The sequence below is a fragment of the Hippoglossus stenolepis genome, chromosome 3, assembly GCF_022539355.2.
Source record: "Hippoglossus stenolepis isolate QCI-W04-F060 chromosome 3, HSTE1.2, whole genome shotgun sequence".
Classification (NCBI taxonomy): domain Eukaryota; kingdom Metazoa; phylum Chordata; class Actinopteri; order Pleuronectiformes; family Pleuronectidae; genus Hippoglossus; species Hippoglossus stenolepis.
Window position 1 is genome coordinate 11,658,604 of NC_061485.1, and position 24,307 is coordinate 11,682,910.

At 41.7% G+C, this 24,307-nt stretch overlaps 1 protein-coding gene across 2 annotated transcripts in view; it reads right to left on the reverse strand.

Moving 5' to 3' along the window:
• The window catches only part of vgll4b (vestigial-like family member 4b), a 39,089-nt gene that overhangs the window by 14,098 nt on the left and 684 nt on the right, over positions 1–24,307 (reverse strand). The window contains exons 2-3 of one of the 2 annotated variants that reach the window (XM_035152969.2): positions 22,968–23,041; positions 2,168–2,393 (exon numbers count right to left, since the gene is read on the reverse strand). In XM_035152969.2, the coding sequence (XP_035008860.1) occupies positions 2,168–2,393; positions 22,968–23,031 (290 nt within the window). In that variant the 5' untranslated portion in view covers positions 23,032–23,041. Of the gene's footprint in view, positions 1–2,167; positions 2,394–9,152; positions 9,558–22,967; positions 23,042–24,307 lie in introns of those variants that run through there. The other variant, XM_035152968.2, reaches the window with a different exon arrangement.

Sequence of the window (24,307 nt, forward strand, 5' to 3'; positions counted from 1 at the left end):
AAGTGCCCTCCAGTGTTTTCTTTTAGACGCTATTTTTAGCTTTGATTTCTTCTGTAACGACAACCGATCATTCTCCACTTTGGTGTAATCACTGTTCTTTGGATGGCCACAGCAGTTAAAAGAAAGAAAGAACTTTTCAGAGGCTGACTCTGAATGCAGGTTTTTACAAGTAACTAAGCAGTTACCTTTGCCAGGGAAATAATCTCCCAGGAGAAAACCTCAAACTAAATGACTAAAAATAAGACGCAGTTAGGATGGCCCTGAGGCAAATAGGTTTCCAGCATGAAATTAAATATCCCGAAGAAGCTATGTAAACTAGAAAGCCCTGAATCTGGATTTCAGTCAAATAAAACTGGCTCTCCTTGGTTGGAGATTTACCTACAGTCAAACAGTCAAATGACTTCAAGGTCATAGTCAAAATGAAGATTAAATAAAAGGATTGGCTTATCGCAGGTTATTCCCAGCACATAATCATGCAACAATAAGCAAGTGTAAAAGAAACCACTGCAGGCATGTTTTCTTTTAATGTTGCATAAGTTTTATTTTTACAGAACCCAAAACTTGCAACACCAACTGAAAGCTGATATTACAATAAGTCTGATTGTAACTTAGCACCCCAACTTAATTAATGAAATCCAACTTGCGATACACGAGTAGGAGGATCAGTGTATGCAAAAGTCAACCGCACTGTGCATGAAAAAAATCTCTCTCCGAGATTCAACAACGACTGAGACACGGACAAACACACCGAGTGGGAAGATGGATTTACTGCAGTGTACAATGTTAATTCTCCCACCACTGACACATACATAATAGAAAACGAGATGACTCTGCACAAATGTCACAACGCACAAGCTAATCCTTTGTTATGTGCGAGCCCAGAGAGTCACAAGACGAAGGACCAAAAGACCCTTCCCCTTGTTCTTCTTGAACAACTTGATATAACAGTAGTAGATTCCTGCACTGTCACACGGCCAAGAGCACAAACAATATTCATCAGCCGCCAAAGCATGGCTGGTTTTGTGAGTTTGTGTATGTGTGGGTCATCAAGATCATGGCAAATTAAGGTCCTGGAGGAGAAAAAGTAGATTCAACTCAAAAAAACTCATATTAAACATTCATTAAGACATGAAAGTAAACAAAAGTTTCCACATGTGCAAACATGCACAAATGTGAGCAACATGCACATCCTCCCATTACTTTATGTGGTAGTTTTCCCTGACTCTTGTTGAGGGTAAAGGACAAAGGATGTCGCACCTTGTTAAGCCCTATGAGACAAATTGTGATTTGTGACAATGGGCTCTACAAATAACATTTGATTGACTGATGATGATTTATGTGTTTGCAGATGCTCAGCTATATTAATACACTGCCAGTAACTGTACTCTACTCTTCATCCAAGGCTTCTAGTGAATCCAGTGTACAATTTATAGTGTTCTATTCTGTCACCTCACCGGCCTGTGAGTGACAAATAGATGATTGTGATTAAATCAAGTGACATTAAAAAAGCATGCATGAAAGACTGCACAGCTCTAACCTCATTGACTGGCTCTGCAATAAATAGAAGTGGCTGGAGTCCCATGACTGACTCAGTCAAACTGAGAGAACGAGGGGCAGAGAGAAAGAGATCTCTGACACCAGTGCCTGGGCCCGAGCAGTCCTTCACTACCAATCAGCGCTACAGAATCTCTGGAATCTCTGGAAGCGGGAATGTGGGAACGCTGGAGATGTGAGTCATTTTTCTGTTGTGCAGTCCCTGTTTCCAAGCTTCCAGAGAGCTGCGGCTATAAGCAGAACACTGTGGAGCCAGCTAAACCTGGCGTAGCACCCTGGGGTCCAAACTGGGACTTCTGAGAAGGCCTGCTTGTGCAAAGCTTTTACCAAGCGAGGACAAACACAAGGCCAACAGAAAAAAACCCACTTCTTTTAAAAACAGCGAGTTTTCTGTGTATATGAAGCCTCTAGGAGCATGGTGGCTTCTTCACAGGATACAGTTTGTTTTTGTTTTAAAGGAGAGAGACAGAAAAGAGAAGAAGTGGGGAATAGCAGATCCCTTTCCTTGCACCTCAGGAAATTAGTATCTGGAAAATAACAATTTCAAGGTCTCTCTGATGGATTTTAATAGAATGTGTGCAAGTGTCTGGTCAGCCTCAGTGAATGTACTCACAGCTGTGCAGCAAACAGTCGGCTCATCTTTGCCACATGCTCGTTGTCGTCCATGTCGCTGTCCCCCTGTTCCCCATTCAGCTTCCTCTTGGTAGGGCTAATGGGAGGAGGACCTGTCCTGTGGCTGGAGATGGAGGAGGATGAGGACGACGATGACGAAGAGGAGGACGAGGACGAGGACAGGGACAAGGACTGGAGCCTGGGGTCCCCCCTCAAAGCTGCTTCACCTGAGGTTGAAGAAGAGCAAGGGAAGAAGAGATATCATTAATATTTATAAAGACTATAAAGCAAGAGTTAACCACAATTTTGGACATTTCAAACATGACTGAAACTGAAGCGATGGATGTGAAGTTGCCGTCAACTCATGTGCATTCGATTTAAACAGGCAGCATAGCCATAAATGTCAATTATAGTAGTTAGTCAAAATGATGGTATTTTCAAGTAGAAGGCGACTGTTTTATTGCCTCTTTAAACAGTGAGACCGCAAAAACTAGTTCATGACAGTGTTTTACTGTACCGGCTGTGCTTCAGCTCAAACTTTGGATTTTGTTGACATACAGTTTGCTGAGAGCGGCACAAACCTCTGCCATAAGCAGAAGTATCTGGTTGTGAATGTTTTGGAAGAAATAGTTGTGGATGGGTTCTGCATGTGTGTTTGTGTTGTGAACTATTTCTCTCTGCTTCCCTCCAGCCCCTGTTACAGAAGACCTACAGAGTGGTCGGGGAGTGGGAGTAAAAAAGCTGAAGAGAATCAGGAAAACTACCACTGGCTCTGTCTCAGCACGGGGACTTTCCACTGCTTCGGCCTCATGTATCTGTCTGACGTTTCCCAAACAAAACATTAAGCTTGGATTCAAACTCCTATTACAACTCACAGCTTTCTCTATAACAACTCCCATCCGAAGGAAAATAAGTTACTAATGCTAGACACCAACCCCAGCTGCAATGCAACATAAACTGGTTGTTCCTGTTTCTTTTCAAATAATTTACCCAATAAACCCATACTAAGCTGCATTGCTGATTATATTTTGGAAAAATATATATTTATCCTGTATTAATGTTGCAGAATGCACATTGGTACAGACAGGCAGCACTGCAGAGACTTTAGCATTCAATCAGTGTTGATTGAAATCTTTGTGCTGCTTATTCTGCAATGCTTCCAAAGGACATAACTTACAATGTATACAGGAAACCATAATACACCAAAGCAAAAAGTAGCAATGGATCTGCTATACGTTATTTTTGTGTATTCTGCAGATTTTGACAAACTGGGTTGATTTTGAATATTTAAAAAGTGAAATATCAAACTTGAAAATGTTCTACATAAAACCTGGACTTTGAATACTATTGGAAAGATAACATGGTGCAGTATGTTTACTGCAGACGTTTTCTAAGTTGCTTAAATCAACAGAGGAAGTAACCAGTAAACTAGTGGACAGTGGAGGAGCAAATAACAACTTTCCGATGCATGAGGTCATAGAAGCTGGGTACAAACCGGTTTTAACTGATCTGAAAACAGTAACATCCAGTCATTTATAGGGCAGTGCCACACACACACACACACACACAAACACACACACACTGAAAAGGCTTTGTAATGTAGTAAAAAATGTTCTCTATTCAACCAGTGTTCCCCATGTATGTTTAGTTTTAGCTCTGCTTCAATAACACAGAAGCCTTCCTTCCTTTTCCCTCCCTGTCTCTCCGGCATGTTCCTGCTTGCTCCACAGTGTGCCATAGCAACAAGGGTGACATCATTGTTTTTGGCAGGACAGAGGGGTGGCAATAAAAAGATGGGAGAGTGTGACAGTGCACTGTCCAATCAGGAACCAGGACACATAACAGCTTATCAGAGGTGCAGGAGTAAAGCGCTCAAGTGTGTTCCCCTGCCAACAAATAAGACATGAGGCCGAATGCAGTCAAACACTACTGACCTAAATGCACAATTGAAATAATGCTAAGCTACTACTAGTTAGATACAACTAGCCTCTCTAAAGCTTACCCAGCCCTGCAATACATCATATGAACAGTCAATATTGTAATGTTCAGTTCACATGCTGATTTTTAGCGAGGTGATAATGAGACTTTTAACCATCTATATCTATATATGAGTATGTGTGTGTGTGTGTGTGTGTGTGTGTGTGTGTGTGTGTGTGTGTGTGTGTGTGTGTGTGTGCATTAGTGTTCCTGAATTGGCAAAACGTAACAGGATATGATAAGGCACAGCGAAAGACACAATAGGGCTTTGCAATAAAACAATAAAAAATTTGTTATCGAAATATATATTTAATCAATGGCAATAAAACTAAAGTCCAACGTCATTATTTGTGAGTTTAAAACCACAGTCTACAGTCAGAACACACTGTGACATTTATTGTGAATAATAATTGATATCTACTGATATGAGAATTTTTATCTTGATAAAATGTTGGGTCATATCCTCCAGCCCTAAGACAGTTAAGTGCAGAACAGGCAGCACTGAATGACAATGACTAGATAGGACCAAAACAATTTGTGCAATTTTGTACAATTTACACCTCAAATCAAGAGAGACATGGGAAAAAAGTAGAATTTACTGCACTTTATATCTTGAATAATGGTTCAAAGCACAGTGGTTTACAGGCATATGGTGACTGTTTTACATATTCATTCAGTACATGAGTAGCACTGCAATATTCAAATTCTCCTCCCCACCCCCCTTGTTGAACCAGCAGACAATCAGAAGAAGTGCTGCACCAGAGAAGTAAAACTCTCCCCTCTGCTTCCTCAGTTCATCAGGTTCACATGATCAAAGCCTATTTGTCTTGACATGACTTCAAACAGCTCAGAGTCAGGATGAGATTAGATTACAAATGGAGGTGAACCTATCTATCTCTCCAACCCCCCCCCCCCCGTTTTTTTTCTTTCATTCCCCCTTTCTGATACTTAAAAAAAGATGAGAGAATGATCTCTGCTCTCTGCGAAGCAGCAAAATTATTATTTTTGGTTCCTCTGCAACATGAACTTGGCCCTCTGGGCTGTCTTTTTTTTCTTAAGTCTATAGAGGTTTAGTCTTTTAATACTCTTCCATGGAGGTTCATGTCCGTGTTGTGTGATGTGATATCTCCGGATGTTAGATCGTTTTGATCTCTGACAGAGAGGAAAGGAGAAGAGCCAAACAAACAGACAAAGGAGAGAGGCTGACAACAGTGCAGGGTTCTGAGGAGGTTTTCCATCTTGTGTATTTTGTGCTGCTCAGCAGCAAAAGGGGACAGTCAGCATTCCCCTGCTACCCCGTCACTGTCAGGCCTACTACTGATAGTAGCTTTACAGAGAGAGAAGGGGAGAGTGGGAAAAAGAGATATAGATGAACATATTGACAAACAGAGAACGAGAGATAACCACGGGGAAGTAAAAAAAGAATCTGAGAGCAAATCAACTGCAACAAACTATTTCCAAAAATAAAATCACATCTTAATATTGTTGGGAAACCAAATGAGTGGAAATTAAATGACAGCTACTGTGATGCAATTTGATGTTGATGAACAAATCAATAAACTTTAGTTATTAGTGGACTTAGTTTAATCCCTAGAACAGCCACTGCTACTGGAGGAGGTAGTTATCTACCTTTGCACTCCAGCCCTTCATTGCTGCCTAAATACAGGAACAGGGTTGTGTACTTTTATCTGTTATCATAAATTCCCAGAACTTTTTTGAATATGTAAACTTACACCATAGATCACATTGTGATGCATCCAGACACCAAACAGTGCAACACAAGGAGGTAATGCTGCTTTTTCTACACCCTGACTTAAGAAGACTTAACGAATACAGACAGAAAATAATAGACTAAAGATAGATTCGATTGAATAGATTCTGTAGATGAACATCACAGTTCTCTCAATCAACCAAACTTTGAAAAATAAAACTGTCCAATTTATCTAATTTTTCTCATGATGTTTTACAGCATGGACAAGATGCTAGATCCTCAAACGAAACATTAAACCTTCCATTACTGGAGGTCAGGATAGTACAAACTTTTCAAACACTTAATCCAACAATTACTTGGCACTATGGTTTTTCAGATGGTGATGTGTGTGTTTGCTTTTGTCACGATTTACAGTATAAAAGCCAAATATTAACACAACAAAAACTTGTTGTGATATGGGTGTGTTTGTAAACATGTATGAGATAACTGGCTGCATGCCACAGCTGCAGTTGCTAGTAAATGATGACAATAGTGTGAGAGCTATAGAGTAGAAATAAAGCTCTCAAGATGGCGTATCAGTATATATTTGTCAGGGAATGTATTAGTGCTCATGCACACAATAAAAAGTCAGCACACCCATAATAACACAAAGCTCCCCCAGCCCCTTCTTGCTTCAACGTGTTTGAACATGAGGGGCTTTTCTTTCATGCTTTTTACTGATTGGCCCTTCTCCCTGTTATTATAATCTTTGTTTTCTTATCATGAGGCACATGGAGTCACATTTTAGCTCAGTCAGCTAAAAACAACACACACAAAACCCAGAAAAACAAATAGATGGGCTTATCCTGCAGAGATGAGCTTCCAGAGATAGATAAATAGTGTATTGTGTCTAAAGTCATCATGTCAGAAGAGAGACACACAGAGCAGGGATGAAATGGTTATAGATTCATGGTTAAGTCCCAAGTGGTTAGTATTACCAGTTCAAATTGTCTAGATCAACCAAAGCAGGCAAAGGCGGAGCAGGCAACATGGCGACAGGCAGTGACAGCCACTTTTAAAGCCTTCCAAGTCTTAAGTGTGGTTTTATTTTGGTTTTATAAGAGTGCTGAAGGGAACTTGATCGAATATGGTCACCACGCTGGCAGAACATGCAAAGTGAAAATCACTGCTGAAGGAGCCAAGAGGCAGGTTTACTTTTACCTCAATGGATGCATGTATTGCTTGTCTAACAGCTCATCAATAATGTCAACTGAAGTTCTTTGTGTTACCTGTTCTAGTGAAAACAAAATGTGCTGCTGTTTGCATTGTGTGTCTTCAGACTGTATTCACTAATAAAACATGATAACAGGTTACGTTTAGTCGCCCAAGCAACATCATTTGATAGTTTAAATTCCAGAAGTCCTTGATTTGGTAGTAAAAGTGTTACAGCAGGTGAAAGACTAAAGACTCCTGTAAAACACTCCTCTGTATTTATGTCAGTTTGGCTCTTTGCAATCACGGTCACAGTCTGCTTACTCATTTGTGTATATTTATTATTTGTGTATGGAGTCATTGCATATAATCAAATTCCACAATCACACTGTGACTGCATGTGTTTGGTTGCGAGAGAAAAAATAATGATAGTTAATGACAATGATGTTGTGATTTTAGTGTGTGTATAAGTACTTTAAACAATTCTTTGATAATACAGAAAACCATAATCACTCTGGTCACTATAACTGCGATATGAAATTTGCCATATGTTTTATCTCTAACCCAGAGTACATGAGAGTAAAACCTACCACCCCCTCCTCCTTCACTCTTGTTATTTTCTTCACTGAGATGGACGGGATGAAACCTGAGAAAGGTGAAGCTTTGCAGAGACACAGACCCCACCACCCCACCCCCCTCTGATTGGCTTCTATCCCAGGCCAGTGGTGGCAGGCGCTCTTATCTATCACTGCACAGAAGAGTGAGCTTTAGGCAAACCCGAGCTATAAAGTTCCCAAGAATGCCATGTGTCCCCAAGCTGCTGAGCGGAACTCAGAGAGTAACGTGCCCGAGAGCAAGAATCCTACCTGCTGTTTGCCAAACAGGAATAACAGCAAGACAACACTTGTTTTTCCCCTCCAGAAACAATTTAAAAACAGATACAAAACACCATTGACAGAGGCTTTTATCACATGCTCAATCACAGGAGAGCCCAGTGTGTTTCTGCAGGAACACAGGAACTCATCTCTGTCTTTATCATTTTGCAGATACATCTCTTTTGCATGTTCCTGCTCCTAACAAATGGTACACGGCCATCAGCCTAAACTGCCGCTCTACCTCTGACACGTCCTTGCAAACATGGCAAAATGTGCATCTGCAACAGAGGTGCTATTATACGTTTATTATAGAGAGGGACACAAAAAAGAAGACAATCAAGAAAATCCTTTGGCTTTGTCTTGCTGCAGCTTTTAAATTTGGTACAAGTCTAGATTCATCCTTACTCACTACCATCAACAACTTATCACTATTTACAATCCAACCATTTCCTGAAAGGTCCTCTGCAGGATTCTTCATCTAAAAAGACATGTGAGAAGAGCAGGAGTCACAATGTACTCCAGAGTCAGACACTTTGCAAAGATGTGGAAACTCCTGCTCTGTGTACATGACATAATAAGAAACTCTACACTGCTGCTGCTGCTGCTGGACATAACTCCAGTCAGCAGAGAAAGGAGAACCCCCTGGATTTATCAAAAGCACACAGACAGATTTCAGGATCACAACACAACTCAGGCAGACATTTAACCACAGAGATCACAGGAGCCGACGTGAATACGAGAGAATCAGAGAGACACTGTGAGTCACACACAGGAGGAGAGCCGTGAAATCCACATATGAACAGATCACAGGCTGTTATTTCCGCCTGTGATCTCAATCATTAGCCGAGTCTTCCTTTGGGAAACAGTCGATAACACAGGCAACGATACGAGAGGCGAAGAAACACACGCACAGTCCTCGAGCTAGCGATAGAGTTAAAAGTGAGAATTTAAGCTAACGTTGCTACCTGTTTAAACTCCGCTCAGTGGTTAGCGTTGAGTTCAAACTGTAGAAAAGTTATGGCAAGTTTAAAAACGAGCTGAAATTTAACTAACTAACAAACTAACATGTCGTTTTTAAAACACACAGCTTCTGTCTGGCGGGTTTGCGAGAAGTTTAGCAAAGTAACGCTGAGTGAAAAGTACGTCGCTAACGTGAAAACTCCGCAGCTGCCTCCAACTTCTCTCCAGCGTAAATAGCGTCCACACAGCAGCGCTGCGTCACGTTGCTTTACCTTCGTAGCAGAGGATCCCGATGTTGTTGTTCATCTTGTCCAGGTACTGGTAGTTCAACAGGTCCATTTTCGTGAGTAGCATTTATCGACTTTTTAAACAAGAAAAAAAAATAAAAGACCAGCTTTTTATCTTCTTCTTCTTCTTCTTCTTCTCCGCTCGGTCAGAAAGCTAAAGGCCCAGCCTCCAACTTCAGTTTCCTATAAAACCCACTTTAATAATATGTTTTTTTTAAAACAGCGGAGAGGATCGGAGTCTGGTGAGTTGTTCTGACGGAGTTTAGGAGAGTTTTCAGTGAAGGGTCGCGGTGGTGGAGAGCAGAGTGGAGGGTAGAGCGTCAGTTGTCCTCACAGCCAGCTGTAAGTCGACTGCACTGACACGCAGGCTGAGCTCGGTATGACCGCACCACTGGTTCCTCTGTCTGTGCTGCTGGGGGAGAGGGAGGGAGGGAGAGGGAGGGGAGGGGAGAGAGAGAGAGAAGGAGAGAGAGAGAAGGGGAGAGGGAGGGAGGGAGGAGGGAGGGGGCGAGAGAGAGAGAGAAGGGGAGAGAGAGAGAAAGGGAGAGGAGGGGAGGGAGGGAGGGGCGAGTGAGAGAGGGAGAGAAGGGGAGTGAGAAGGGGAGAGAGAGAGGGAGGGAGGGGCGAGTGAGAGAGAGAGAGAGGGAGTGAGAGGGGAGCGAGAGAGAGAAGGGGAGAGGGAGGGAGGGAGGGAGGGGCAGAGTGAGAGAGAGAGAGAAGGGGAGTGAAGGGGAGAGAGAGAGAGAGAGAGAGAAGGAGAGGGGAGGGAGGGAGAGGGCGAGTGAGAGAGAGAGAAGGGGAGTGAGAAGGAGAGGGAGGAGGAGGAGAGAGAGGGCAGTGAGAGAGAGAGAGGGAGGGGGAGTCAGAGAGAAGGGGAGAGAGAGGGGGGGCGAGAGAGAGAGAGACACAGGGGAGAGAGGAGAGAGAGAGAGAGAGAGGGGGTGAGGGACAGAGAGAGGGGGAGAGATACAGGGTAGAGAGAGAGTCAGAGAGGGAGAGAGAGGGCGAGTGAGAGAGAGAGAGAGAGAGGGAGGGGGAGTCAGAGAGAAGGGGAGAGAGAGTCAGAGAGGGAGAGGGAGAGAGAGAGGGGGACACAGAGAGAGGGGGAGAGACACAGGGTAGAGAGAGAGTCAGAGAGGGAGAGAGAGACAGGGGAGAGAGGGAGGGAGAGAGAGAGGGCCGGGCGCACTGAGCATGCTCCCGAAATCCCTGGAGCGCCTCAAATATCGCGGATGTTTTAAGCACAAGCTCAGCCTCTCCACACACATCCAGAGAGGAAGAGGAACGAGGGAATAGGAGGCTTTTCCTTTTCTTTCTTTTTCTAAATAGAAATATGCACATTTTACAACAACGAATGGAAGTTCAAGAGTGGCCCAAACTGTGCAGCCACAACAGAAGTGCTAGTACGAGTTTATTACAGGGAGCGACACGGTAAACATTGCATTCATGAAAATGCTTTGCCATTGTCTTGCTGCAGCGTTTGGTTATCATATAAGTTTACATCAGATGCAGATAAGATAAGATAATCCTTTATAAGCTACGGAGGCCGAGAGAGCTCAACGCACTGCAAAGTGAGAAAACACATGCGAACACAAAAAACATGTTGAAAATTAAGAAAACATCAGTTTGACGACACATGCGCTGCAAACAGTCACAACACATGCAAATACACAAAGTTATTGAAGTCTGCTTCTTATAACTTTTATTTACATAGTTATTTATTCAATGTCTTATTGTTGTTGTCTTCTTGGCTGTTCTCTTTTTATGTGTCTCTCTTTATTTTAGCTCTACAGCACTTTGGTCGACGTCTGTTGTTTCTTCAAACTTGCTTTACAAATATCTTGACTTGTTGGGAGGCACCTCACGTCTCTGTAGGAACAGAGAAGTTATAGCTGAGGATATTAGAAGTGCCATGAAATCAGTTAAGGTCACTATAACCTTATCACAAGGTGGTCGTGTTATTATAGTGATAGTGCAAGAGGCTGTGGAGTTTGATAAGTTAGTACGTGAGAGCACAATGTAGGGAGATGATAAACATAATAAGACAGAGAAAAGGAGTAGGGACAACTTTAAAGTCAAGGTCCTCCTCCCTCATCTTATCTTATCTTATTTTAAATGGTTTATTCATCATATTATTTAAATTCAGCCCTAACACCTTATAATATAAACAAACGTTTCTTTTATTCCTTCATAAGGTACTAAATTCTGAAGAGGATGAGGAAGTTGTATAAAGTGTCAATTTTAATGGCTATAAAGAAAGTTACTCGGGGCCTATTGAGGTGTCTCACTTTTAGAGTGGTTCTCTTCTGCCCCCTGGTGGCCGAGAAGGGCTACACACAGGATTTGTACCCATTAAAAAAGGGACTGCTGTGGAAAAAGCAGGAGGTAAATGGGATGAAAAGAAGTTAAGTTAAGTATAGCCGTTGAATAGAATGTGAATATGACCGTCATCCCATTACAGGGTTTGTGTGGAAAGGGAAGAGAGAAACCTCCTCTGGGTTTTTGGCAGAGGACATAATGAGCAGGGTGTGGTGATATAACTGAGTGTGAGCTTACACACGAACACACATTTGCCATGCGAGTGTTTTTGTGTGACACATAACCCGCAAACACTAAGCCCCGGAAACGAGCGACACCATGAAAGGTTCAGACAAAAACGCTAAATGCTATGACCCAGTTTTTGAAACCCAAATTGATTATATTTTCAAAGCCAAAGAGAGGAAGAAAACAACAACAGCGGAGTAAAGAAAGCCTCATTAGTCGCCCCCTTCCAACTCTCAGCCTCAGGAAGAAAGCTACAGGGAGATAAAGCTTTTAAGGAGGTAGATTTACTTTTTTATCCACAGGTCAAAACCAATATAGATGACATTTATCAGCAGACTGGCCGGGCCTTTAGTGAGTCACGGCTGCTTCACTGACTTCTGTCTCTCTAAACAGGCCAAAACCAAAGCATCCACATGAAAAACAACTTATACACACACTTCATCCTGCTCCACAAACACACATCATTCTAGCCACCTTCCCCACTTCTTCCTTGTACACACACACACACACACACACACACACACACACACACACACACACACACACACACACACACACACACACACACACACACACACACAAAGGCCTCTACCCTCCTCCCTCCCGACGGCTTAGAACTAAGGAACATGCTTCTTGTCTCATTGGACGCCCATTGTTTCCAGTTTCACACACAACCAGGCTGAGCTGAAACAGAGAGTCCATTCAGTGCCGCTGCAGCTACTATACAGCTGGAGCTTCATGTTACGACACAGGTTTAAACATACATGTGCGTCTGAGGAGGAAGAGGCCTGAAAGTGAGCTTCGCTGACTCAGATTAGAATGTAACACACTATCAACAACAGGTGGTTTCAGGAAGTAAACAGTTTTCAGTGTCACTTCTTCTCAGGAAAAACCGCAAACCACAAACAAGACAGCTCAACCAGTTCTCCAGACAAGATCCATCCATGTTTACACACCAGGTCAGGTTTGTAGAGACAAAAAGTCCTCTCAGTCATTTCACTGGAGGATGAGATGCAGAGTAGTGCCCCCTTATGGCTTTCAGAGACACATTTGATGGATTTTCTCAGACTTGAATTTTAAAAAACTGCTGCTCACTACAATTACCATATCATTACCCAGGTGGAAACAACTTTTACACAATAGTTTCCTGTCTTATTTAGACCAAACAAAGCAATAAAGTAAGTTACATACAAATGTATTTCCAGCCATTGCTAGGACTATGAAGAAGTTTGATTTTAACTTTTCATTTAACTGGGTTAAGTCCCAACTGAGGTTAAAGCTTGACAAAAATTGTTCCGTCTGTAACCCTAAAACCAAAAGGCCAAGAGGCAATTCCAATACATGTTAAATTATGTAGCAAGGTGATACTCTCCAGTTTTTAATAGCAGGTTGAAGCTGGATGATTTAACAGCATACAAACAAGTATGAAGGATAAGGCTAAAATGATTTACTAGGTTAAAAAAATGAACTCTGTATAAACATGTTAATAAAGTCATGATGAATAAAGTCATTTCAAAAGATGGTGTCTGCTGTCACGTTAACGCACACATTTGTCCTGCAGTTATCACAGAATCCTGACTTAGAACTTACTTATAAAAAGGGAAACAAGCTCTCTGACACAGTGTCTTTGTTCTGGCCCTCCAGTGAGACTGAATAACTATACTAAGGAGATTAATGGTTACACAACAAATTGGTGAAATTCCACCTCTTCCTTCCATATGGACAAGTTCTTACACATAACTTAGCCTCCTGTGCTAAAAGCCTTTCTGTTTTCTGCAGCATGACTCAGGATTAGAAGTGTCAAGGTGAAGAGCTCGCCGTGAGGGCTGATGACCAATACTGATATCAGCCATAGGAAAGAGCAGGCTGTGGCATCACCCCTTTTAGGAAAATGTGAGTGTCTACATGATGTAACACGAACTTTCATGTTAACGCCTGCACACATTTTGATTAAATGAGCTGGTTTATACAATCTCCATGTATTTCATTTATTTGGAGTGGACTGACAGAAGATGTGAGAAGCAGGGTTTTTGCTAAATTGGAGGAGGTAGGTATCCTCTAGGAAGCATACAATTTAAAAAGTATCACAAGTGCAAGTGCTGCAGTTTGTTATTATTTTACTCCCTTGTTGTTGTTTTTTTTTACAGTTTTCAGGATGAAAAAGAGGAGCTGTACACAGAGAGTACACAAAAATATGTGATTTCCACGGCAGAATTTATATACATGTCCTGCCTCCTACATGATCTACCCTGAATGTTCCAAGACATGTTCCTGTAAATGCCTGACCTGGACAGTTTACCATTGCTGCCTCTCTATGTGAAATGCAAACTCCAGATAATGTACAGATCCAATTTTCTGGAGTACATCTGAAATCAGCTTTACAGTCTCCAATTAACCTTAAGTGCATCTCTTTGGACCGCGGAAGCAGGCCTGAGGGACCTGACAAAATAATAATTATTTTTTGCGCACTAACTGACATGAGTAAATTATCCACAAGTGCACCCACCCATACATCCATCGTTCATGCACTGGAACCCTCTATTATCGCTGCTCTCCCACTCATCGGCCCTCTAACGTCCCTGCAGGCCTGTTTATTTATTTGTCTGATCTGTCAGGACGAGGCACTGCCAACCTACTTCATCTCCTGTGGTGTCGTGTTTCTCTATCGGAACAGGTCTGGGCTTCTCTAGGGAGTGGGTGTGTCTGGATAACAACACGGCACAGGGCAGGTGGTGATTCATCCTAATGCTTTATTAACACACTCCTCTGTTGTGACACAAACACTGGCAGAACAAGAGACCAAAGGATGATGGTGGAGTGTAAAAAGCATTAAAACCTTTCCTGCTCTTTAACTCAGTGCGAGTCGTTCTGTTTATTTACTTATCGTAGGGAAGGATCTTTATGCCCTAAAGGAAGAAAAACTTTGGCCTTAAACTTGAGTAATATCATGATCTTGACAACAACGATGACAGAACAACTCTCACCCGGCGGAGAGCAAAGGTCAAGTCCTTGATTACTTCATGCCACCCTCTGTTGAAATACTTTCGCGACATTACCAGCTTTGTTTACATAGTGACACAATGGAATTGGGAACGTTCGTCCCGTCTGAAATGTGTTGTCTCAGCTCTTGGTATCAGGGTTAACTGTGACTTCGGCACAAACCTGGAGGCTGTAAAAAGCTTTGATTACACGTGATGTCAGGTTTCTGGGAGTGTTTGGATGACAGCATCCTCAGCACTCGCTCACAGTGAGAGGGAAATATCAGGTTGCTGCGCTAAAACAATGATAACAACAGGTGATTGTGTGGAAACGAAGCTATGCTGTCATTTCCCACCTATGTGATCTCGCACATCTTACCTGCTGTGGCTGTGCTCTGTTTAGACCATAACTCATTTTGTGCCTAAACTGACATACATTTAATTCTACCTAATTCATAGGTGAATCTATATTACAATATTTCTCCAGAGCAATATTTCTTAAGGTGACATAAAGACAGACAAAAGATAAATTTGATAAATTGATACATGAACTCTGGAAAATGTCTGGAAAATTGGGTCATTTTCCAGAGTTTATCATTTGATAGATTGTTTGGGTCAGACACATTATCAACATGCAACTGTCATGAACATTCGGGTGAGGGGTGACACCTGCATGGAGCAGGAGGCAGGACATGATGTACTATTGTATTATTCTGCTGCGGAAAGCACAGTGTTTTTGTTTACAGCACATTAACACTATGTGTATGGCTCCTCTTTTCCATCTTAAACTATTTATAATCTTCCAGTTTTGTGCCTGCCTCGTGTTAAAAACATCACCATCGGTACAAACATGTGTACACACACGGTATCTGACGTGGATATCAAGGTCGGCCTATGACGTTTCCAATATATCACAAACAGATCTTATTCCTGGTAATGAAAACTGATCGCCGCCTTCAATTGCGAACGGGGCCCATGACAACATTCTTGCCGAGCTAACAATTAGCTGGTAGCAAACTGACTCCAGGGAGCTTATCATTTATTGGCCAGGACTGATCCTACAGAGGACAGCAGGCCCTGTGCCACTACCACTCGAGTTCTGCATCTGTGCCTGGATCACAGCCTCACTGTGCTCAGATGTCATCAACACAACCTTATCGCTGGATGCCGAGGATACAAATACTACACATACCTTTCTTAGAGGAGGTATTACGATGTACCACCCCTCCTTTCTTCCTCAATCTTAAATCAACTGACTCAACACTCAAAAGGAAAACATTGTAAATCTCAGCCATAATAATTTCTTTGCACAATAAAGACTAACATTTTGTTTAAGAGAGCCAGTGCAATCCTTTTTCCATTGAATTCTGAGTAACTATGGTGAGTGCTATCAAAAAGAGAGGAATGTAAAGTATGTGTGGTCAGTGCAGCTCCGAGAAAGTTCCCCCAGTGAAGCAGCAGAGCTGGTATGGGACCAGCGAGCGTGGCATTTACTGAGAGGGAAATGTTGAAGAAAAGCTGCTTTGACCAGGGCGACTCTTGTTTAGATAACTTTGATGAACAAATTACTTTGGGAATCTCCTGCTATGCAACAGCGGAAAAAGGTTTTCATCTGAGTGTGTGACCTGTAATATAATAGTATTATTTGATCTTTGCCCGTCTGACCAATCTTGTTACTGGCAGAAGTAGATGGGGAAGTGTATCTGAAAAGCATGAGGCTGTGCACGGCTGCCTTAGACCAACAGTGATGGTGCCCACATGGAATTTAATTTGTCATATCAAATTTGGGGGAAAATAAATCACTTACAGCAACACAATGTTGTTTTATTTTGACCATCACATAACAGTTTTTAAATCACTTTGATGGGGCACAAATTTAATAATACAGAGAATGGCATCTCTGTCATTGCCACACAGCGCTACCAGAAAGCCTTCTATGGCACCATGTAACTCTGGTGTACCGGGCAGGAACACATAAGCAAAATGTATTTCAGCTAAGGTTCAAATAAAACTATGCATAATCCTAGAAATCTTTATCTGTGGCTCACATATCTCGAGAACTGTTCATCTTTTTTCTTCTTCACACTTGGCATGTGAATGGTTAAGGGCCCAAGAAAGTGCAGTATTGAGTTTGGTGTGATTTAGACACGCGATCTGTTCAATATTAATACATTTTGAATAAATTACTGCAGGTCACTTTTACAGTTTCAGAAAGAAAGCAGCGACCAGCGTCACCACAGGCCAAACAAACAGCCTGTTAAACAGGTATATTACACCTCTGACCTGTAGGGGGACCACGAGTGTAACCAGGAGCAATTCACACATTGTGTTACTTTAATGTTTGTGCCTTAACATAAATTAAATAACAAAAAGCTGGTGAGAGGAAATCACCAGATATTTAAAGTAAAAAAAAAAATGTTGTTGAGAATTTTGTGAACCATGCACAATAATTACTGGTAAAAGTGAAAAACAGAAAATCTGTGTGCAGAGAAAAACAAGGGTAAATTGTATTTACCCCCGTGACCCAGGGCAGTGACCTTTCCACATCTGAACTCGTGACCAGTGGCGACCTCTTGCCCCTTGAGTCGTAATGGCCGCTCGCTGAACCACAGCACTAACAAAGCAGTGACGATGACGCAAGTGCCTGAGTGTGTGTGTGTGTGTTTGTGTGTGCGTGTGTGTGTGCAAGTAAAACAGCTGAGGGATATGTATGTAGAGTGACAGAATGAAGAAGTGGAGGAGGGTGAGACAACAACAGACCGACTGATGGCAGAGCAGGAAGTGACAGAAGGAGACCGTCACATGTCCAAAGGAGGTTTTCCTACCCCTTGGGTCAGCATTTCATGAATTTCTCTATATGCAGTTTAAGGGGTAACGACCAGTGAGCTGAAGACTCAACAAGGGACCCGGGCATGTTACAACCCTTTCAGCCCACTTCCAATTTGTGTCAATAAAAACTAAATCAATAAATAAACAAACAAATATTCATTTCTCTCCTGAGACTACATTTTCAGACCAGGGGCAAAATATTTTTTTTGTTAAATTCCAAATGATCAACAGCTCAGGTTTGTAACGTAGTAGCCCTTTAATATGTCCTACAGGAAACTTACAGCAACCAATCATATTTATCCTTATCTTATCAGTTAATATTGTAAAAAAGAAACTCGATAAATGGATTCCGCAAAACCCCCCAACAGAAATCAAGACACACATTTTTAACACATCAACAAAGCAGTATACTATAATATTTGGACAAATCAGTCCCCATCCTCATGAGCAGTATGATACAGTATTCCTGTATGTGGAAAGTTTGCTTTGTGTTTCCTTTCAGTCAAATCCAGGTAGTACTCTGTGTAATAAGAAAACCACTATTTTCATATTACGCAAACACAAATGCAACTAGAATGGCACTCAGTAGAGTCATCTCACCAAATTCTTTCCCAGGCCCAGGCCCAACCCTTCCACCAAGTTTAGTTGAAATGTGCCACAGCTTGGAAAGTTTTGCCTGTGAGGAGATCACCCTGATTTTAGCAATATTGTAAAAGGAGATCATCAATTGCCAACTCTACGTCAACACACACTATCTCTGTTGTGACTCGCTGGGTTACATGGAAAAGCAAGATCCACATCACGTGTTAAAGTACACGTTTTCTTAACCTTCAAATCTGTCAGAAGCCTGGAGAGGCTGGAGGACAAATCCAATCCTTGCTGAAGACGTTCCAGACACACACACCCAAAAACCAAACCCACCCCACCCGCGGGCATCAATTTATGGTCAAATTACCTCCCACCTAGAATCCTGGTTGCCTCCAGTAAGACTTAGTGAAAGTGCCGTGATGCATCATCTCCGATTTCACTTTCAGCGTTGATCTGAGTAAACACCATCGAGCAGCGACAAGCTCTGACGAGTCTCGACTGCCCACTTACTGAGAGGAGTACCACGCCACAGTTTAAAGGTATAATATGAAAAACTGTACCACATCAAAACGTCTACAAACCACAGGACCTGTGTTAGGTCTGTTTGTGTACTTGTTTCCAGCCATTTTCAAATCTAGAGACAATACTTTAATCAAGGTTACAGTCCATTTGATAAGATTACCTGTCAATGGCATCATATTCCCTCAATCAGGACGTTTCACCTCACTTTTTATATCATCAAATAACTAAATAAAACCAAACTTGATTGAAAAATTAGGACTTGAACTATCCACTACCATGAAAGAGGAGCAAGCTATGACCTATACAGCAGTCAGCCACCAGATGGCTACTAAGACGCTCTGGCTTCACTTTTGGGGAGCTGCCATGTCGTTTGTCTTTATTATACATATATATATGATCCTGACAGTGACAAAAATATAAAGGGAGAGTTTATCAGACTTAATAAATATATGATAATGATGATAGGTACATTTTAATTTAACAAACATTTTTTAATACCCAATAGTGTTGCTGCTTTAATTTTTTTATTCTATTAGAACTACTCAGAAACAACATGAGGAGAATGTGATGATAAATGGAAATATTTCTTTTTGAAAAATGATCCACACACTGATCAATACTTCTAATGATTAGAAATCAACAGTTCAGTCAGATTGACTTCATCAGACATTAACTATTCTCCGTCCTCTTGGCTTTGGCAGCACAAACAGTCTGACGTCACTTCTTGTTGACACTGATGCCGAGTCAGCTCTATGGGGATATTAACGACTGTTATCTTCCTGTTATCTTCAATCACCTGTCTGTCTGCGCCGCAGTCAGTGCATGATTTATAGTGTAGAAGAGTCTGTTCTAGCAGACTGCTTCCTCCTGACTGAAACCATGACACAGAGCTATAGGAAAAGGCTGTGGAAACTCTAACAATCAGCGGGGGATTCTGTGTGTGTCTGCGATTGTGTGCGTTCTCTCTAAACAAACAAGCTGTATCACAGAGTACAGAACTAGAGTAGAGGGCACTGTGAAGATCTCAGTCAACCACCTTCTCCTGGCACTGCTGCTTCTTTTGTTGTGGTTCCTGTCAGAAACAAAAGGGCCCTCAACCACCGGCCCTCCTCGGAATGACTGTCCGATCCATCATCCATGCAAACGACAATATTTGGATTTGTCCCTGCAGCTGAGTCTGCGCCTGCAAGCCACATTGTTTAAGGTTGATTTCAAATACAGGTTTGCTTCCAGGAAGGGTGGAGCAATCTGCGAGATCTTCCAAGCAGCCAGCAAAATTGCAATGCGGGGGTGATGGAGTGTTAAGATTTTCTACACAATGACTATTATATCGAGATTTCGTCACTACTTTAAATTTGCATTACTCTATATCCAAGGTCTGGACAGTTTGAAAAAGACCTGTCGATCACAAACAGCTTGTCCTCTAACAGGAAGGTGAGCGTTCACTCACAGTGTGTGTTTGTCTCTGTGTGGGAGAGAAAGTGTTTACTTCTTCTGCGATCACGTCATATTATTGGATCTAAATGGAAAAACCTTGACGTGTTCAACATCTCTGATCTGTGATTCCCATCGTTCACTTCAACCACTTTGCCTGAAAGTCTTTAAAGCCGCTACAATCAATATCTTTAGAGTTACAATGGACCAAATGATGATATGGAAGAAAGAAGTCACTCCCAAACACGGTGACATCGAACATATATTCAAACGGGGTATAAACAACATCATTTGGTCTTGGAACAGAAATGACGTACATGTTTATTTGCATACAGAGCGGGGGAGTGAGATCCGATCCCAAGTGGTCATCAAATCTCTCAGGACAGATGTTATTACTGAACAGGGCCATAGTGATGAACCTATGTTTGTTTCCACTGCTCCTAACTGGCCAAAACAACAGTTATTGCTGAATTAACATTAACATTGAACATATATACAAATGTCCCTGTAGTGGGTACTATACAGAGGCTAATGGGGATCTACATAAACTTAAATCGTATACCTCTTACAAGTATTATATGTGCAAACTCCATGATTTGTTTCTGTTGCAGGCTTTTAAACAGTAAAAAAAATAAAATAATAGGTTTTAAAAAGTGCTCAGTCAGGAATGAAAGCAAATGTTTTCCTTATTCAAAAAGTCTTAATTGATCTGGGCCAAGACCAACTATTCTATTTCAGGACGGTAGTACATTTCTTTTCATTTTAGGGCCAAGCAGCGTGACCTTTGACCAATACACTACTCATGTGCTGTAATTCAATTCCCCTCAAGGTAGCATTTGTGTGCTTTCCTGAGAAATTCATCTCCCACAGAGATGAGCTATCTGCAGGGCTGTAGTTGGTAAAAAAAAGGGGAACAATGCTTTTCATTTTGATTCGTAAATGTCGTGAACTGCAGAACTGGCCCTGACAAGCCTCGCTCTGTCCCTGTGAGTGTAAGCGGCTGTTGTGGAGGCAGGCCTGAGCCTCTCCCTGTTCTGGGGCAAGTGCTCCGGTGTCAAGTGCTGCATACACATTAGAAAGGTTTGTCACAAATGCAAACAAGCAGGCAGCGGTTACTGGCTGGGCTGCCTGTTGGTCTGGTTGCTGACAGGACTAACAGTAGTGTGGCAGACTAGCTGGTTGGTTGACTAGCGAAGTAGGCTGACTGGCTCACTGGTTCCACCTTTTTTTTACTGCGCTATTGTGGAAACAGGTCGAGTGAATTGTCTTTGGACAAAGAGGCCATGCACGACCCACAACAAAAAGTGACATCAGTGCAGGGGCAAAAACAAAAACACTGCAGGGGAGCGAGGGAGCAGAGGAGGAGGAGTGGAAGGCTCCCATGCCATTTTGCTCTGAAGTGCAAGGAAGTTGATATTCAGCTCATTTAGGTCGAAGCATTATGGGAACAAGCTGGAGACACGGGATAGGTTACAGCTGAAACTCTAAATACTCCCGGTCTCTCAGTACAACAAAGAACACAAATGATTATTATGTTCCTGTAGATAGATTCCAAGTGAATAATGCATTATGCAGCTTTAAGGAACTTAAAGAAAGTGTGTATTTTCTCAACGTGAAATGGGTTTAACAGCAAGCTTGCACTTTTACTAAATTACACATATATGCTTTTCTTAATGGATTTCGGTGCATTATTTTCTTCCTTTTAAGAATTCAAACTATGGCTCAATCTGACGATTTAGTAGCTTTAAAACAAATGTAAAAAAACGAAAATAGCACACTAGACTACATACCTCCGCACAGGCCCAAAAGGCCCCCTAATGAAACCACATTTAAATTCTCTAGATCCAGATTTTAATTTTGAATCTGCACCAATCAGTCCCCTAGACATGACAGTTTTTTGTATTAAGTCCATGAATTATTCTCTGAGAAATCAAGGAAAATGTTGAGAAACAACCGCTCACAATGAAAAAACCCTGGATCCACCCCCCTTATCCAGATCAAAATTGTATGTGTTCCTCCTTGTGTCATGGCCGACCCCGCCACAAACTGTCATGGAAATCGGTTGGATAGTTTCTGTGTAATTATACTAACTGCCTAATAAACGCAGACGAAAACATAACCTCCTTAACGGAAGTACTTAATAAATCCACCTGCCTCATTCCTTGCCTTTTCACTCTAAAATATAGATTAAGTGGTGCAAAACTACAATCATTAAATACCTGACACATGATCTGCAAAGCTTATGCAGAGAAAGGTGAAAACACAAATAAACTACAGCACATTAATTATCAGTGGTATCCGCTGAATGTTAAGTGTCCTTGGAGGTTTCACCAGCTCTGGGGCCTGCTGGTTGCAGGGACCTGCTGAGAGGGATTGGCTGTTTCTCCTTAATCTGGGGAGGAATTTATTTTTACAGCAACGCCAGAAGTCTTTAGGAAAGGAGGAAAGAAAAGGCAGAAGAAGATGGAGCAGGAAAAGAAAGAGTGAGGCAGGGGAGACTGAGGAGGAACTGAAAAACACATGAAGATGGACAGAGATCAACGAGACAGAAAGTAAAAGTTAGAGAGAAAGAGTCAGAGAGAGAAACATCCCACCCTGTCTCCAGTGAAAGCCGGTTAACACTGCAGGCCAACAGCTGGTTAATAAACCAGTGTCGGCGGCAGTTGAGTGCAGTTGGTCTTATTTGCCTGAGTATCTACAACTGCAAAGCTCGCACCGCACAAAGACGCCTATTGTCTCGTGTCAGAAAACACGGCCGGAGCTTACAACTGAACATAATGTTGCACTTCATCGATATGTAACGCGACGCTAATCATACAAATCATTTGTCCACAATGCAGCCTTTGACGGCACAGAAAGAAAAACCGAAGCCAAGAGGAGCCACAGAGTTGTGAGAAAAACTTACTCTCTTCTTCGGTCGCATGAACAAATGATGCTGCTCTCGACAGAACATCCAGTGGTGTCTCCATGCTGGGACGCCTGCGGGACAAAGGGGAGGGCACTGAGTTCAATATGTTGTAGGCTTTCATCTGCATGTAGCAGTTTGTACAGAAACTGAATTATAATTTGGTGGATGTCACATTATTAACAACCTCCAAACTGTTCCAGGAAGTCCCAGGTTTTGAGGTATAAGTCATGAAATTTCTGAGATTTTAAGTTTTTTATAATGGTGCCAGTATGATAACTGACTTCCAATACAAACATGGGCATTTTGGTGAAGTTAAAAGAATAGAAATCCAGAATAGGTAAAGTAGAGAGTGAAATAGATTGAAATAATCATGTTTATGTACATATTAGAGTGAGTCTAGTCCGCTGTTTTATTTATTTAAACTTTTTATGCCGCCACACAACTTTGAGACGATAACTGGAAAGCTACAGTACATCCAACCTACATAATTTGTTCAGGAAAGAACAAGAAATTGTTGGGAAACAACAATTAGACCCATAAAATAAAGAATGAGCAAAACAAATGATCAGACTTTATATACATATTGTGCACCATTGCTATAAAGTAGCTGAAAATGGCTCCAGAGCTACAAATAACAATCATTTTCTTTATCCACAATATCGAGCGATCTGCTGATTATTTTCTCAAATCTTGGATAAATGATTTGGTCTTTGCATAGTGTCAGAGTGGGATGAAAACTGTAAGACGCAATATCCCAGAGGCTGTCAATGGCTTGTTTTGTCCTATAAACATTCCAAAAGTCAAACTTATTCAACTTATTAAATTCTTAAAACAATTCAGAATAGTTAACATTACTTAATCCTCTATAAACTGACCAATCGATTAACCATTGCAGCTTTAAATCCCATAAGCAGCCACAACATTGAAATGTACATCATAATGAGGATATGATAAGACTCTACAGGTGCCAGTCTGCATTATGACATTCTTTACTTTTAATGTCTGTTTGCTTAGGACACTGTATTTACGTAAAGTTTTGAATTCCGGACGTTGAGCAGTATTCTGTGGCTTCTTGCGTCACTACTCTGCTCATCGTGACCTTCGTGTGATCTTTGGACTTTTTTCCCCAAACTTTGTTTTCGCATATTTAGGATTGTTGTGCCTCCGTGTTGAGCCTTCAGACTCAGCTCTGCTATGAAAGCTATTTCTGATTAAAAGAAAAACTCTTCAGTTTTTGTTTCTGCATTCCTCAAATGCCAACCTCCTCATTTCTCCAGGGAAATATAGGAAATACTACTCCTGCAGCGTAAGAATAAACAGTAAAACTGAACTCACAT